General features: G+C 40.9%; 2 protein-coding genes across 7 annotated transcripts in view; both read left to right on the top strand.

Moving 5' to 3' along the window:
- Window positions 1–2,383, top strand: part of LOC130379048 (ankyrin-2-like) — a 35,165-nt gene extending 32,782 nt beyond the window's left edge. Inside the window, exons 28-29 of the mRNA XM_056585629.1 lie at window positions 592–816; window positions 1,229–2,383. Coding sequence (XP_056441604.1) covers window positions 592–816; window positions 1,229–1,454 — 451 coding nt within the window. The 3' untranslated portion in view covers window positions 1,455–2,383. The remainder of the gene's footprint in view (window positions 1–591; window positions 817–1,228) is intronic.
- Window positions 2,384–7,187: 4,804 nt separating this feature from the next.
- The window catches only part of LOC130379047 (ankyrin-2-like), a 34,242-nt gene continuing 25,245 nt past the window's right edge, over window positions 7,188–16,184 (top strand). For 4 of the 6 annotated variants that reach the window (XM_056585628.1, XM_056585626.1, XM_056585627.1 and 1 more), the window contains exons 1-5: window positions 7,188–14,541; window positions 15,182–15,259; window positions 15,409–15,540; window positions 15,618–15,803; window positions 15,941–16,151. In XM_056585628.1, coding sequence (XP_056441603.1) covers window positions 7,977–14,541; window positions 15,182–15,259; window positions 15,409–15,540; window positions 15,618–15,803; window positions 15,941–16,151 — 7,172 coding nt within the window. In that variant the 5' untranslated portion in view covers window positions 7,188–7,976. The remainder of the gene's footprint in view (window positions 14,542–15,181; window positions 15,260–15,408; window positions 15,541–15,617; window positions 15,804–15,940; window positions 16,152–16,184) is intronic. The other 2 variants (XR_008895079.1, XM_056585624.1) reach the window with 2 other exon arrangements.

Genomic DNA, 16,184 nt, shown 5'->3' with positions numbered 1-16,184 from the left:
TCCGCTCCCCTGAACTTCCTTACAGAAGTCACGTGCATGTTTTGTCTTTTTGCATAAAATATTAATATAATTTAATAACCATAATATCATATTATATAGTGTATAATACGACTGGGAAAATCGTATCTGGTGAACAACAATGATGTGAATCTCTTATCAAGCATCAGTATTCCTAACAAAGTAATCTTCCCTCCCTACTTATAACAAATTGGTGTAAATATAACTGTCTGGAATGACATGAGAATGCTGTTTCATCAGTCGTCTGCCTGCAGTGACTACTGCTCTTATCTGCATGGAGACCCATCCAATTTGAAGATATTAACACATTGTTGAATACGTATTTGTTGACCTGAATTGAGAACAGCATTGTATATTATATAATGACAACGCACAAATAGAGTTAAAAATAAATAAAATAAATGATAAAGAATACAATAGTGTAATATACACCATATCATCATGTCCCCATTGCTGTAACTGCTTTAGATTAACAGAAGTATTCCAATATGACATTCTGTCCCAATTCTGCAGCCCTCAACCACCCTGTTGTTTCTATGTTAACATCTAATTGATCATGTCCCGTCTCTTCAGCTTCCTGGTCAGTTTCATGGTGGACGCAAGGGGAGGGGCCATGCGCGGTTGCCGTCACAACGGCCTGCGCATCATAGTGCCTCCCAGAAAGTGTTCTGCGCCGACGCGGGTGACCTGCAGGCTGGTGAAGAGACACCGTCTGGCCTCCATGCCCCCCATGGTGGAGGGGGAGGGGTTGGCCGGGCGCATCATAGAAGTGGGCCCGACCGGGGCCCAGTTCCTGGGGTAAGGCTGTGCTGTGTTGTGGACAGAAGCTTACATTCAGACTATAGGAATATTGTGTGCGTCGAGGACAAGCGATCCCACGCCGGGTCCCTGAGAGGCTGCTTAGTGCGAGTCTGCTAAGATGAAGTAGGAAAGATAGGTGGACTTTCCAGAGCTGAGTTGACCACCCACGCAAACCAACTGCTACAAAATGCTCACAAAGCATAAAAAGATTTCAGCAATGACTTATTTATTTATAGTTAATGTACAAAGATAAAATGTAAATATGAACAGTCCGTGACAAAATTACACAAATTAACAAATATCAGTAATTTGACTTCATGCTTTGTTCCTGTTCTCGTGATATAGAGTGCATGGATGTGTGGGTTCATGTTCTTTCCTGAATTTCCTCTACCTGCTGCGTATGGATCAGTAAGCTCCACCTCCCCACGGCTCCGCCCCCTCTTAACGAGGGCGAGAGCCTGGTCAGTCGCATCCTGCAGCTGGGTCCTCCAGGGACCAAGTTTCTCGGGTATGGCTGCCTGCTTGAGGCCCGCAGAACCCCATGGCATTCTGGTTACCCCTTCCCTTTAATTGTTTTATTTTGTCCCCTACAAGGAGTTGTTCCTTGTTTCCCAGATTGTGTTCCTTTATTTTGATCCACATGTTTTGCTTTATCGATATAACTTATACAACAATGTATAACAATAGAAGTCATTTTCTTTGTACTGATAACAACTTCTCAAAGTACTCCATGTTAGTTTTGAATTCCCAGGTAATTAAAGGTTGCCGTTTTCTAGCTATGAGCATATAACAGAGAAAGGCCACAATATTTTTTCACAATAAAATCCGCGAAATAGTAAATTTACAACAAACATTGTGTCTTAATTTCTCTTCAAAACAATAGATTACAGCAACAGAAAGAATGTTGTTTTATAGGACAGAGATCAAGGGACGTTTTGTTTGTATTCCATTCCTTTGACTTTAGCTGAATGTCTTCTGTGTTATTTTTCTTGATGCTGGACATAGAGGAGGCCTTATTTCGATATAATAACCTCATACCTCAAGGGTTTACTTTGTATTTGCCTCTAGTAGTGGCCATGTATGACTTCAAATTGTTCACATTTATTTTATTTTTTATTTATTTTTTTGCATCGTTATAAGCACGGCACAAAGATAATGGACTCGGCTCTGTGTAAATTACCATACCATACTGATTCAAAGAATTGAGAGCTTGTTTATGATGCAGGGTCTTATATAAAAACAGACCGCCGCACAGAATGCTTTCATTAAAATATTCACCCGACCAAAAATAACCATGGCTTCGTAGTAGGCTTGATAAATTGTGAACAAAGTAAAGTAATTAATGCAAATATTGCCTTATTCACTATGCTACGTTTTTCACCCTGCCTAATTTCTATTTTAAATAAATGAATAAATAGTGTATGGCCACTTTGTACATGGAGCAGAGTTCAATCCCTAGTGAGTTTCATCGTCTTTTACTCCAGTTATTGTTTGCTCTTCCCCCGCACTTCGGATAAATTCCTTCACCTCAACCACTTCCATACTACTCTTCCCCTCTTCAAACTTTTGGATGGTAGGCCTGTTATCGTGGAGATCCCCCACTTTGCTGCCCTGCGTGGGACGGAGAGGGAGCTAGTGATTCTGAGGAGCGAGACGGGGGAGAACTGGAGAGAGCACCACTGTGATTACACCGAGGAAGAGCTCAACCAGATCCTGAACGGCATGGACGAGGGTGAGGGAGGTGGTGGGGCCTGTTTACAAGAAATCCCTGTATGCACACGTACATACAGGTTTCAGTTTGGTACCACACCCATGGTTTAATCAATCTGAAAGAATGGGCAGAGACCTTTGGTGTTTTTTTAATTATTTGGATAATTTCATGAATGATGTTGAACAATATAATTGCACGGGATAGGAATTGCAGTATCAGTAAAAAGTATGCGCAGCACTGCATAATTTCAGATACTGAGCACATGACTTGACAACACTCAATATAAATTGTATAAATATGCAAAATATTTTTCATTTGAAACACCATTTTAATCTAGTAATTGCTGGATGACTCATCTATGGTCTCTCTGTGTAGAGCTGGACTCACCAGAGGAACTGGAGAAGAAGAGAATATGCCGCATCATTACCAGGGACTTCCCCCAGTACTTTGCAGTGGTGTCGCGGATCAAACAGGACAGTCATCTGATTGGCCCCGAGGGCGGGGTGTTGAGCAGTACCCTGGTGCCCCAGGTCCAGGCTGTGTTTCCAGAGGGAGCCCTCACCAAGAAGATAAGAGTTGGACTACAGGTGAATGACTCAACAAACCCACGCTCACCAAGACTTTGTCATGTGTTTGTATTGAAACCAATGTTGCCTTGCATCATAGGCCCAGCCAATTGGTCTGGAGTTAGTGAGGAAGATCCTGGGCAACAAGGCCACGTTCAGCCCTATCGTCACGCTGGAACCCCGGAGGAGGAAGTTCCACAAACCAATCACCATGACGATCCCTGTTCCCAAAAGCTCAAACAACGATGGGACTACCACTGGGGAAACGCCCACCCTGCGTTTGCTGTGCAGTATTACCGGTAATGCCTGTCCAGATTCAAAGATTACATCACTTTTTAACAGTTTCAACGTACTAAAATGGTATTGAGGTTTTCGTAGAAGAGTATATCCTTCTATGTTGATATATTTCTTAGTTTACCTGGTGTTCATGTTGCAGGTGGAACCACACCTGCCCAGTGGGAAGACATCACCGGCTCCACTCCACTCACATTTGTAAACCAATGTGTGTCCTTCACCACAAATGTCTCTGCCAGGTAATCCCTCACAACTCTCACCCCTATGCACTGCCCTCTTATCAAACCACTTTTAAACAACAATGTGGATTAAATTTGAGCTGATTAACTCAATTCAACTTTTACATAGCCAGAAAACGTATTATTGAGTCTGTTTTTATATCAGTTTTAGATTATGGTGATGTAATCTATGACAATGCATCCCTCAGCACCCTAAAAACCCTGGATGCTGTGTACCATTCTGCCCTACGTTTTATAACAGGAGACCGCTATGGCACACACCACTGCACTTTGTATAACAAGGTTGGCTGGCCAGCCCTGTCTGAAAGAAGGGATTTTCACTGGACAATTTTAATTTATAAAACAATCATTGGGATAATGCCACCATATCTCACCTCTCTCATAAGCTGGAACCGTAACACCGTCAATACACGCTCCCAAAGCTTGCTTACATTGCATCTGCCACATGCCAACACAAAACTGGGGAAGACAGCCTTCTGTTTTAAGGCACCCTTCATTTGGAATGAGGTCCAAAAATCACTAAGGTTGTGCTCATTTATTTCACTTAGGGAATTCACAAGTCTTATCATATGTACACCTGCCTTCTCCTGCAATGATTGTTACTCTTGACCCAACCATTGTATTTTACTGTATTTTATATGCATATTTATTTAATATTTATTTTCTATTTTCTTTCCAATGTATTAACTCCTGTTGTACCCTCGGCACCATTGAAAATGAGGATCTTGATCCTCAATGTGTCTTCCGAGGCCTAAATAAATAATAAATAAAAAATAAATAAATAAATAAATAAACATAGATGAAAAAATACAAAAAAAATGAAAAGAATATAACACTCCGGTACGTAGCTTTATTGGAAAATAATGTACGAGGTGGTTAAAGGCCGATGTTGCTAACCACCACTGAAGGACATTATTTTACCATAAGCCTTGCGTTGTCTTTTCTTTTAGTAATCTATCTCATGTCCACTTCAAACTTTGGTTCATGCTTCTCTCTCTCTCTCTCTCTCTCTCTCTCTCTCTCTCTCTCTCTCTCTCTCTCTCTCTCTCTCTCTCTCTCTCTCTCTCGCTGTGTCCCCGTAGGTTCTGGCTGATAGACTGCCGGCAGGTGCAGGAGTCGGTGAATTTCTGTTCCCAGCTGTACAGGGAGATTATCTGTGTTCCTTACATGGCCAAGTTCGTCATCTTCGCCAAGACGCTGGATCCCATCGAGGCGCGGCTCCGCTGCTTCTGCATGACGGATGACAAGATGGACAAGACCCTGGAGCAGCAGGAGAACTTCACAGAGGTGGCCCGCAGCCGAGACGTGGAGGTAGGGAGGGCTGTAAGGTTGGGAATACCTCCAGATGGAGCTAACAATGGTTTATTAACGACGGCAGCAAGATCATTCAAATGTTTGTTTTTTTATGTAGGTTCTGGAGGGAAAACCTATATTTGCTGACTGTTTTGGAAACCTGGTTCCTCTTACGAAGAGTGGACAGCACCATTCATTCAGCTTTTTTGCCTTCAAGGAAAACCGGCTTGCCTTGTTTATTAAAGTAAGCGTTAATTTTTTATCGCCGCTTCAACTGGTCTCAATAGATGACAGACCATTTGTGTTGTTATTGGATTCAAAAGTTGTATAATTGATCTGCAGATTCGGGACACAGCCCAGGAGCCTTGCGGCCGTTTGTCCTTCACCAAGGACCCACGCACGTATCGCACACTGAACCATAACGCAATCTGTAATCTCAACATCACACTCCCAACATACTGCAAGGTCAGAACTACCATCGTACATTGGTGAACTTGTGTTTATTTATGTATGGATTTATAATGTTTATACACAGTAATATAGACAATATTTACCTTTGTTACTGATGGCATAATCACAGTGATTTGGATTGAACTGTTTCCTCTGCTCCCCTCCTCAGGAGTCGGATTCTGATCAAGATGCTGATGATGAGGTAAATAGTTTGATATGTGGTTAATACATAAGAGTGTAGGTGAACCCCATTTAAGATACATTCGAACCATATGAGATAACAAAAAAGAGTTTTAGGAAGCTTGGGCCATGTTATCCCCTTGGTTACAACTAAGATCATATAAAAGTAATTGGAGCTGGAACTAACCAAAATGTGTTTTTTTTTGCAGAGTGAGAAGAGTGACAAGAAATGTGAGTAAATATTACCCTTTAATCTCACAGGTAATGTTTGACAAAACAAGTTAATATGAGGTGGTGAGATTACAATATACCACACCTATATAAAAGAAAATTTTGTTTATATATATTTTTTCCATATATATATATAGTGTATCATATATAGGTAAGGTATGTGCCAAGATTGTAATGTTTAACATAGTGTAATGACAAATGAATGGATGCTGCTAAATAATGCTACTAACAAATGTAGTATGTATTAAACTCTGACCGCTCTGCTATGGCTGTATTGGATTCTGCTCCAAACCCCCATTCTTCCCCTTTCCTCCTTCAACAGCACAAATAATGGCCGTATAGGGATTACATAATTTACCGAAAATAATCAATATGCAAATCAAACAGAGCAATTATAACGAATAATAAATATCGTAAAAAGTATTCCCTTTGGCCATTAATTGTTCTTGCCAATCAGCTTTCAGTCACTGGACAGCAAGATTATAACAAACATTTCTAACAAAATCCCTGACAAAAATGACATTGTTGACTAGCAATGTTCTACATATTTTGTAAATGCATGTCTGGAAGGGTTTCATGGTTCATCCAGCATCCTTCATTCATCCTAACCCATTCATCATCTATCCTTTTGATCAGTAACAATACCATTCAATATATAAACCTAACCTTATAATTATTATAAGCATTTGCATGTAAGGCAAATTTAGGAATATTTGACTCAAAGGAGAATTCCGGTATTTTGAACATTGAGCCCCCTTTCTGGTTTGTCTAGGATGAAGTAGAGTGGTTGACACCGAAATTTTTACGATTAGTCCTGTCTCGGGTATTTGGCTCATTTCGAATCGCCCCTGCCTGCTTCACAATGGCTGGCTACGGGCATTCACAAACCTGTCCTTAAAACAACCCTAAATGTTCATTTTCAGAAATGTGAAACTCACCGAGTGGTTAGTGCTGTTCGTTGATGTTCCAAATCAAGTATCGTAGCGAATTACAGTTTCTGTCGTGTTTTATTTAGCATTTTTTAAATCCATTGATTTCTGTTGGAAGACTCATTGCTCGTTGACCGGAAACGGAAAGGGGGGTTGGTTGTAGTCTTTTCGCTTGGCTCTAGCCCTACTGTTGATCCGGAGAACCGAGCGAAAAGACTTCAACCAGCCCCCCTTCCCGTTTCCGGTTTCCGTCCGGTTTCCGTTTCAATGGATTTACAAAATGCCAAATAAAACAGGACAGAAACTGTATTTCGCTACGATATTTGATTAGGAACATCACAAACACCACTAACCACTCGGTGAGTTTCACATTTCTGTGTAAACAAACGGTTAGTGTGGTTTTAAGGACAGGTTTGTGAATGCCCGTAGCCAGCCATTGTGAAGCAGGCAGGGGCGATTCGAAATGAGCCAAATACCCGAGCCAAATTTTTTTTTGGTGTCAACCACTCTATTTCATCCTAGACAAACCAGAAATAGGGCTCAATGTGCTAAATACTGGAATTGTCCTTTAAATGGGATAGTCGTATTTTCTTCTCATAATTGCACTTTGTCTTCAAACATAAGTTTTTCGTACCTTTCTACAATTACATACAACGCACAAATGCAAGCCAATGGTGAATGCTACAGCATTTGGCTTGATAATGTTCTTGAAGATCTGTATCTTGTCTCCAAGAACTTGCTGTATTATTTTGAGAAAGAGGCCACAGAAGGCAGAGGAAATAAATTGAGATCAATTTGCATTATAACAGATCTGCCTTCCAATTAAACAAATCTTCACCAGTCCTGATTTTGATGCGTTGATTACAAATCGAGGTATCCCTCATTTATACCACAATGTTTCTTTTGTTTTTTTTAAGAAGACATGTATATTCATATAACACCAATCTTGAGATGTTTCCTTGTCTGTCATCCTTTCTTCTTGTCTATTTGTTTCACCTCAAGGTTCATGTGTTTTATTCTGGTTCTCGGGATTCTAACTTGTATTTTTAAACATGTAGTCAAACATAGGAGATAGGTTTTCCTTGCCGATATCCTACCTTTTATGTTACTCCTCTGCTTCGCTTAAGCCCCTCCCTAAACCAACTGCATCTGGAACACTTGGTCACATATTGTCCTTCTCAAGTGACCTTTCAGTCTTCATCTAATGAACTGAACTCTGAACTGAAGATACTTTTTATGCCACTGCTTTGACCACAATTTTCCGATGTCTCTCTTTTTCCTACTTAATTTCTCCCCTGCGTTCTTGCCCTCCTTTGTTACATTTTTTCCAATGAAAGATGATGAAACTGAATCCACTGAGACATTCTCCTTTCAAACAAATCACCCTGTTGACCCAGCTACACTCGCAAGCCCCGATCTCCTTTCAGACGTGTTTGAGATAAAACATGATCTCATTAAGATGTCATCTATATTGACAACACAAGAAATTGACCATCAGACCTCAACCAATAGAGACAGAATAGCGGCAAACAGTCTTGAGAAGATAGTGGTGGGAGAACATTTCAAGAAAAGTGAACAATATAATGAGAAACAGGACAGGAGCAAGGTTGTTCAACATTCTGTAGAAGGTGTGGAGTGGGTGGTAATCTCAGACTCAAGGGTGGATACATTCATTGAGACAAAACCCTTATCTAAAAGTGTTACAGAAGTCATGGACATGTCAGGCACTACTTCATTCCGGAGCAGCGAAATTGACCAGGGCCGTGAAAAGCTACCTATTGCCATTATGTCCTCTAAAGATGACCTCATTCAGGACAGGGTTGAACAAATGGGGCTGAAGTCTGATGGCAAGAGGCGCCCTCCAGATATCAAAAAACCTATCCGTAGGAAACTTAAAGAAAGGGATCAATCGGGATGCAGCAGTTCTGAGGGTGAGATGGAAAGAATGGGCTCTGAGGAGTCTCTGGATGGGGATACAATACTGGCCGAGACTGGCCTGGCACGAAGCGTATCCATGGAGCCTCCGACATCTCCTTTCATTGTTGAAACACCAATAGGATCAATCAAAGAAAGGGTTAAAGCCTTACAGAAAATGGTGCACGAAGAGGAAGAATTAAAAAGTACACAACCATCAGTCCCACATGGAAAACCAATGATTTCCACAGAGAGGATGGAGTCAGACATGCCGGAACTTCCTAAAATCCCAAAATCGCCCAAATCCCCCAGGTCGCAGACAGAAAGATTAGAGGAGACTATGTCTGTTAGAGAATTGATGAAAGCATTCCAGACTGGACAGGATCCTTCAAAGAACAAAACCGGCCTTTTTGAACACAAAGCCATAGCTGTTACAACTAGCTCAACTTTGAATGTCTCAAGAGAGGACTCTGAGGAATCACAAGATACGTCAAGCTTTTCTCATGTGGAGGCAGACACAAATGTGGATGCACGTCAAGCGCAGTACAATAATGGATTTGTTAGTCTAAGCAGTGACCATAAGCCATGTGAAGACATGCAGATAAGCCCTGATCGCAGACCCTCAGAAGATTTCAGTGCAGACATAAAGGCTGAGCTGGAGGAAAGTCCAGAGTATCAATTGTTCAAGCAGACAACAAGAGTGATGGATGGTAAAGATCAGCTTGATACACCTGACGTCGGAGTTGAATCGAATGCATTCCAGGAAACTGCACAGAGCACGGATAACCATGTAAGTGATGAGAGTACCAAACATCAAGGGCCATCAGACATTAATGAAAAGAAAGCCTACTATTCAGAGAAAATTGAGGATGACGATATGGAGAAGGAAAAGTCAACAAAATACTCTGTAATAGATACAGTCGAGCCACATCTCCAACAAGTTCATGTAGAAAGGAAAGTATCATACAAAACAGCCACAGCCATGAAGGATATGTCGGGTCTGTTGTCTGTTCTGAACAGGGATCTGGACCATTACCTAGAGGAAAGACCTGCAGACTATGTGTCAGAAGGGGCAAAAGAAAAAGCAGAACAAACAGGGAGCAGTCCCAAAGATACCACGTCAGTATCTATGAATTTGGTAGAGGAACCACAATTCAAAGAGACTCGTATTGAAAGAACCATTTTTAATAAACCATCTACACAAGTGAAAGATATGACTGGAATGTTGACCCTTCTAAACTCTGACTTGGAGCAATTTCTAGCAGGCAGGCCAGTAATTGCTCATCAGCCAGAGCAGGATGTTATCCAGGAGACATTTGATCAAGTTATTCTTATCAAAAAGAATTATCGGGGAGACACCCTAAAATTATCGTGGGAGGAACAAGATGCAACAGATACAAAGACAGGCCTAATACATAATGTTGATTTAGAGGATAGAACTACTTCAGCAGCAGAAATAACAGAAATAGAACAGAGCGGTGACTTAGAGGAGAGTCATGGAAACAGGGTTGTTGACGATGTAGGGGTCGAAGTGTTTAGGTCAGCTTCAGTGGAGCAGATAGCTTTCCAGGAGGTACGCATTGAGAAAAACATCTCCCATCGCCAATCTCCAACAGAGAAGGACATGTCAGGCATGCTGTCATTGCTCAGTGAGGACTTGGACCAACATGCAAATGAGACACCAGTGGTTGGTAGGCAGCCTGAACTGGATGGTACCCAGGACATATTTGAACAGGTTATTGTTGTCCTAAAGAATCGTCGGGGAGATAACCTTGAATATTCATGTGAGGATAAAGATACAACACAGGAAAAAGGAGTAGTAGATGGTGTTGATTTAGAGGACAAGACTACTTCAGCAACAGTTCAAATAACAGAAATTGTAGAGAGTACTGAAAAGGGTCGTGGAAATAAACCTGATGGTGTAGAAGTCAAAGCGTCAGCTTCAGTAGAGGAAATAGCATTCCAGGAGGTACGCATTGAGAAAAACATCTCCAATCTCCAATCTCCTAAACAGAAGGATATGTCAGGCATACTGTCATTGCTCTTTGAGGACCTCAACCAACATGTACATGAGACACCATTGGTTGTGAGTCAGCCAGAAGAGGAAAGTACCCAGGAGATACTTGAACAAGTCATCCTCCCTCAAAAGAATCGTCATAGAGGCAACCTAAAATTGTCTTTTGAGAATAATGATGCAACAGAGGAAAATACAGGCCTTGTACATAGAGTTGATTTAGAGGATATAACTACTTCAATAGCAGAAATAACACAGAAAGTAGTGAGTAATGTCCTAGAGGAGGGTCATGAAAACATGGTTTATGATGATGTAGGGGTCAAAGTGTTTGTGTCAGCTTCTGTGGAGCAAATAGCATTCAAGGAAGTAAGCATTGAGAAAAACATCTCCCATCGCCAATCTCCAACAGAGAATGACATGTCAGGCATGCTGTCATTGCTCAGTGAGGACTTGGACCAACATGCAAATGAGACACCAGTGGTTGGTAGCCAGTCAGAAGAGGATAGTATCCAGGACACATTTGAACAGGTTATTGTTGTCCTAAAGAATCGTGGGGGAGATAAGCTTGAATATTCATGTGAGGATAAGGATACAACACAGGAAAAAGCAATAGTGGATGGTGTTGGTTTAGAGGATAAGACTTCTTCAGCATCAGTTGAAATAACAGAAATTGAAGAGAGTGGTGAAAAGGGTCGTGGAAATACACTTGATGATGTAGAGGTCAAAGCGTTTTCATCGGGCTCTGTGGAGGAAATAGCATTCCAGGAGGTACGCATTCAGAAAAACATCTCCCATTGCCAATCTCCAACAGATAAGGACATGTCAGGCATGCTGTCATTGCTCAGTGAGGACTTGGACCAACAGATATATGAGCGACCAGTGGTTGAGAGGCACCCAGAAGAGGATATTACCAAGGAGATAATTGAACAAGTCATCCTCCCTCAAAATAATTATGGTAGAGACACTCTTCAATTATCTTGTCAGGATGAGAATGCAACCGGTGAAAAGATAGAAGTTGTAGACAGTGTTGATTTAGGAGATATAACTACTTCAGCAACAGTTGAAATGACACAAATAGAAGTGAGTGAAGAGTGTCATGAAATATCCACTGATGATGTAGAGGTCAAAGCATTGCTGTCAGCTTCAGAAGAGGAAATAGAATTCCAGGAAGTACGCATTGAGAAAAATATCTCCCATGGCAAATCTCCAACAGAAAACGATATGTCAGGCATGCTGTCATTACACAGTGAGGACTTGGATAAAGAGATCAAGGAGGCCCCAGTAATCAAGATGCTACCATCAGAGGAGCTCATCAAAGAAACATTTGAAGAAATAATCCTAGTCCAAAAGGTCCATCATCGGGACATTAAATCATCTGGGGAAGGTGATGATTGCTCAATAACAAATGAGAAAATACAATTAGAAGATAGACTTGAACAAGAAGATGATGCAGTTTCCAAAGAAGACACACAAGGGGATTACAGTGACGCAGAGCCTTCTCCTTACCATCCTGTAACAGATTATTACCAAGAAAATGACCCTGAGCACAAATCCTCAATAGAAAATACTATTATGTCAGAAGACAAGAAAAAACAGAAAGATGAATATTCTTCATCAGAGGTAAATCTTGAAACTACAGCCATCACAATGCTACATTCCAGGGACTTATGTGAAGTCATCAGTGGGCAACAATCATGCTTGACAATAGTTGATAGTGAGGAAGGCCGGGAAGACCCTCAGGAGATACCATGCCATTTGGAAATGCCACAAAGACCTGTAGACCTACACACTCTAGTCCTGGGTGGCTCAGACAGACGTCCTTCAAACAGAGACTCACTAGAGTCAAGTCCTGTCATGGAGGACAAGTCATCAACAAACTCGCCCGATTCAATAGAGGCGAGCCCCTCGAGAGAATCTCCTTGCCCAGACTCTCTAGAAGGTAGTCCAACTCACCAAAACGACACACAGACAATATCCGGTAACACAGTGGTCTATGAAGACTATTCCTCCCAACTCAAAGCCTGCTTTGGTTATGAAAAATCTATTGACAAAGACGATAACTGGCAGGAAAATAAACCAATAACCCAACAACTGGAATCCAAAATACATTCGTTGCCGCTTGATGAAGACAGGACAAGCTCTGATGGCAAAGTCTTGGAACATCTTTCAAAAGACATGGATGAAAACTCCCCTGTTGAAGCTAATGAAGAAGAGGATAATGTCACCAGTAGACAATTTACCCCAGAAGAGGAAATGTTTAAGATGGCATCAAAGATTAAAACCTTTGAGGAAATGGAACTGGAGACCACAATCACAGTTGGTGATAAATCTGCAGAATCTTGCACCTTATTGGAAACTGAATGTGAAAATGTGGTGGAAAATAGACCTTTGCAAAAAGAATTTGAAGAGAAACAAGAGCAAGTCCCTGAAGAATGTACTACAGAGAGCACACCTGAGGTAGATGAGCATAGTGTTGATCATGATGCAGAGGTTTCCTCAGTAGATGGTTTAAGTTCTACTTGTGTAGCTCGTAATTTAGAAGAAGAAGAGAAGGTACGTACAAATAATATTGAGCTAGTAGCTAAGAAGTCATTTTTGGAAAACCTATCTGACCAGGGGTATGATCAACGTAATATTGTGCCTTGGAGTCAAAGCCAAGGAAGGAAAGAAGATGAAGTACAATATGATGGTGCAGCCATTAATTCACGAGTTGAAGCAGAGGGCAATCATATTTTAAGCCCTGCAGAAGAGAGAAAAAACCCTGACTCACCTGGTTGTACACCACATGAAGATGGAGCCCCTAACCCCTTTCAATTTCAGGAAGGTAAACTCTTTGAGATGACACGGGGGGGTGCTGTAGACATGACAAGTAGAAGCTGTGAAGGAGAGGAATATTCCTTCTTTCACATAGAACATCCTGTTGATGGGGTTTTTTCAGTAATGGCAGAAGATTACTACACTTTCTCTGAAGAAGCACCTGAGTCACAGAGTGCTACTGATAATGTCCCTATTCCAAAATGTAGGACATCCATTACAACCATGGTAGACATTTCAGAGAGTAAACATCTATCTTTAGAAACCATTAATGCATCCATAGATGTTGAATTGGGATCTCAACCTGCTCTGGAAAGTCTAACCGCAGTCCAAAGTGAAGATGCAAACCCAAAATCCTCTCTAGACTACCTGGACTCTACTATAGCGGATCTGCGATCGGCCACCTCCACAGTCACCCGCTCAGTATACTCAGAGCAAAGCCCTGATTCCTCAGATTCCTCTGCTGAGGATGAGGATGAGGATGAGGAACCGAGCTCTGTCATCGAGATGCCATCTACAACCAATACTAAAGCAGAATCGGACATCCCAGCTAATGAACTAAATAAGGAAGACAGCAAATCCAAAATGCCTGTAAAAGTGCCACTGATGTCGTCGTTGGACTATGGTCAAAGATACAACGTTGAGAAACTGGCCAATGACAAATGCAGAACTAGGTCTGAGGCTGACAATGGTACAAATAAAGATTACAAAAAAGTAGAAAGATGTAATTCAGATAATAATTATGAAGTGTCCAGTCCATCTATTAAAGCTAAGCATGAACCAGAAGAGCACTCCTTTGACCAATCTTTTGAAGACAACAAAGTGCAAATACTTTCGGCTGGAATGGCCTCTGTTAGTTCTTCAGTGGATATCGAGGATATGAACAGTGTGGATAACAAATGTCCAGATTCAGTCATCTTCAGATATGATAGCCCTTCCTTGCAGAGCTCAAATCCCGGTGCCAAACCTTTACCCAGTGTACCTTCTGCAACAGAGGATGTTTTTGAATCCAGGCCCGTCTGGGATGATACAGTGGAAACTCAAATGCAGAGAATCGGCGATGATGAATCTCCAGAGTATAAGCAAGGTATAACCAGGTCTTAATGGGCTCCTATTTTATATTTATTTCTTCTGCTTCTTGCCAACAAGGCCTTTTTTTCTCTTTTTCAAACACAATATCAAACCATATTTTTGTGTTGTGTTTTCTTTATAATTTATTCTGTCGTGTTGTGGCTGTCATTATTTTGTTATATTGGTTTTTTTTCCATCCTGTAGCGTATTTCTGGTTTGTGTTTGTGCCAATATGTGTATGTGCAATCTCAAGATTGATACTATTCTAAATTGATTTCAGACATTTTTGCCCACAATGTGCTTCCTCTTCTATATTGAGTATTTGAATGCGCCTTAAATGTTGCTAATATTTGCATTAATACTGTATATTTACAACCTGCATGAAATTTGCCATGGTTTGATTAACGTGTATGATACTTTGGACATTGAAAAATCACATCTCAATTACAGCATTGCCATTTTACCATTTCACATCATTGAGAATTCATCAAATATTCAGCTAATAACACTGAGGGCAGATTTACCAATACAAATATTATCCAGAATCTAAATAAATATGAAATGTAAGTTAGATCTTAAAAATTGAAATGCATACACCATTTGTTGGCTTGTGTACTATGATGCAATGTGTAATGTTTGGCTCTGGCACTCCATAGTGGATTGGCAGGATGATGTTGACAGGAAAGAGGAGACCCTAGCAATCATTGCAGATCTTCTTGGGTTCAGCTGGACTGGTAAGCCTTCAACACACACTTGATTTTGATAAAAATAAAAATATATTTGAACTGTATTTTGTAACATACCTGTAAAATATTTACTGCTTAACAATTGTTATCTAGTTAAGCAGTAAAAGAGTAAAAGGTTATTCTTTTTAACATTGCAGAACTGGCAAGGGAGCTGGAATTCAATGAGGAAGAGATCCAGTTGGTAAGGACCGAGAATCCTAACTCTCTCCAGGAGCAAAGCCATGCTCTACTGCAGCGCTGGACCCAACGAGAGGGCAAACATGCCACAGGTAAATCAAACTTGGCTCTTGAAATGGTATGTAGTTGCGTTTGATTACTGATGCACAAATTGTAATTTATGTTTCAGTTATTCCATCCATATCTTCATTAGATGACCTTTCTTCTTCCATAGAGGACTGCCTGATTAAGAGGCTGACAAAAATCAATCGTATGGACATTGTCCACCTGATTGAAACCCAGAAGAATAAATCAATTCAAGAGCAAACGTCAAGAACATATGCAGAGATAGAAAAGACACTGGATCACAGTGAAGGTATCAATACCTCTAAATTATAATTCAATCATCAATATAATTCTATATTTTAATTAGTTCTGTCTTTTACGTTGCTATTTTGTGTTGTGAATATTTTCTAATTTTTTTTATGTCAATCTTTTTTTTCCTCATCAAAGTGTCCGTAGCCCTATCCTTAGTACAAGAGGATGTAGACAGCCCCAGAATAGTACGGAGGACGGATTCAGACCGCAAACCACCTCCCGCTGTCTCTGAAGAAGACCTATCTGTAGCATCACTACTCGACATCCCTTCCTGGGCGGAGCCTATTGCTCACACACACTCAGAAAGCATGCATTGTGATCTATTGGAGGACCTTGAGATTCCCCAGTAAATATTTCCCTGAAACATTTAGCTCATGTG

This window comes from Gadus chalcogrammus, chromosome 3 (assembly GCF_026213295.1).
Source record: "Gadus chalcogrammus isolate NIFS_2021 chromosome 3, NIFS_Gcha_1.0, whole genome shotgun sequence".
Lineage (NCBI taxonomy): Eukaryota > Metazoa > Chordata > Actinopteri > Gadiformes > Gadidae > Gadus > Gadus chalcogrammus.
The sequence above is the reverse complement of the archived record's forward strand: the minus strand, read 5'-3'. Positions and strand labels throughout refer to the sequence as shown.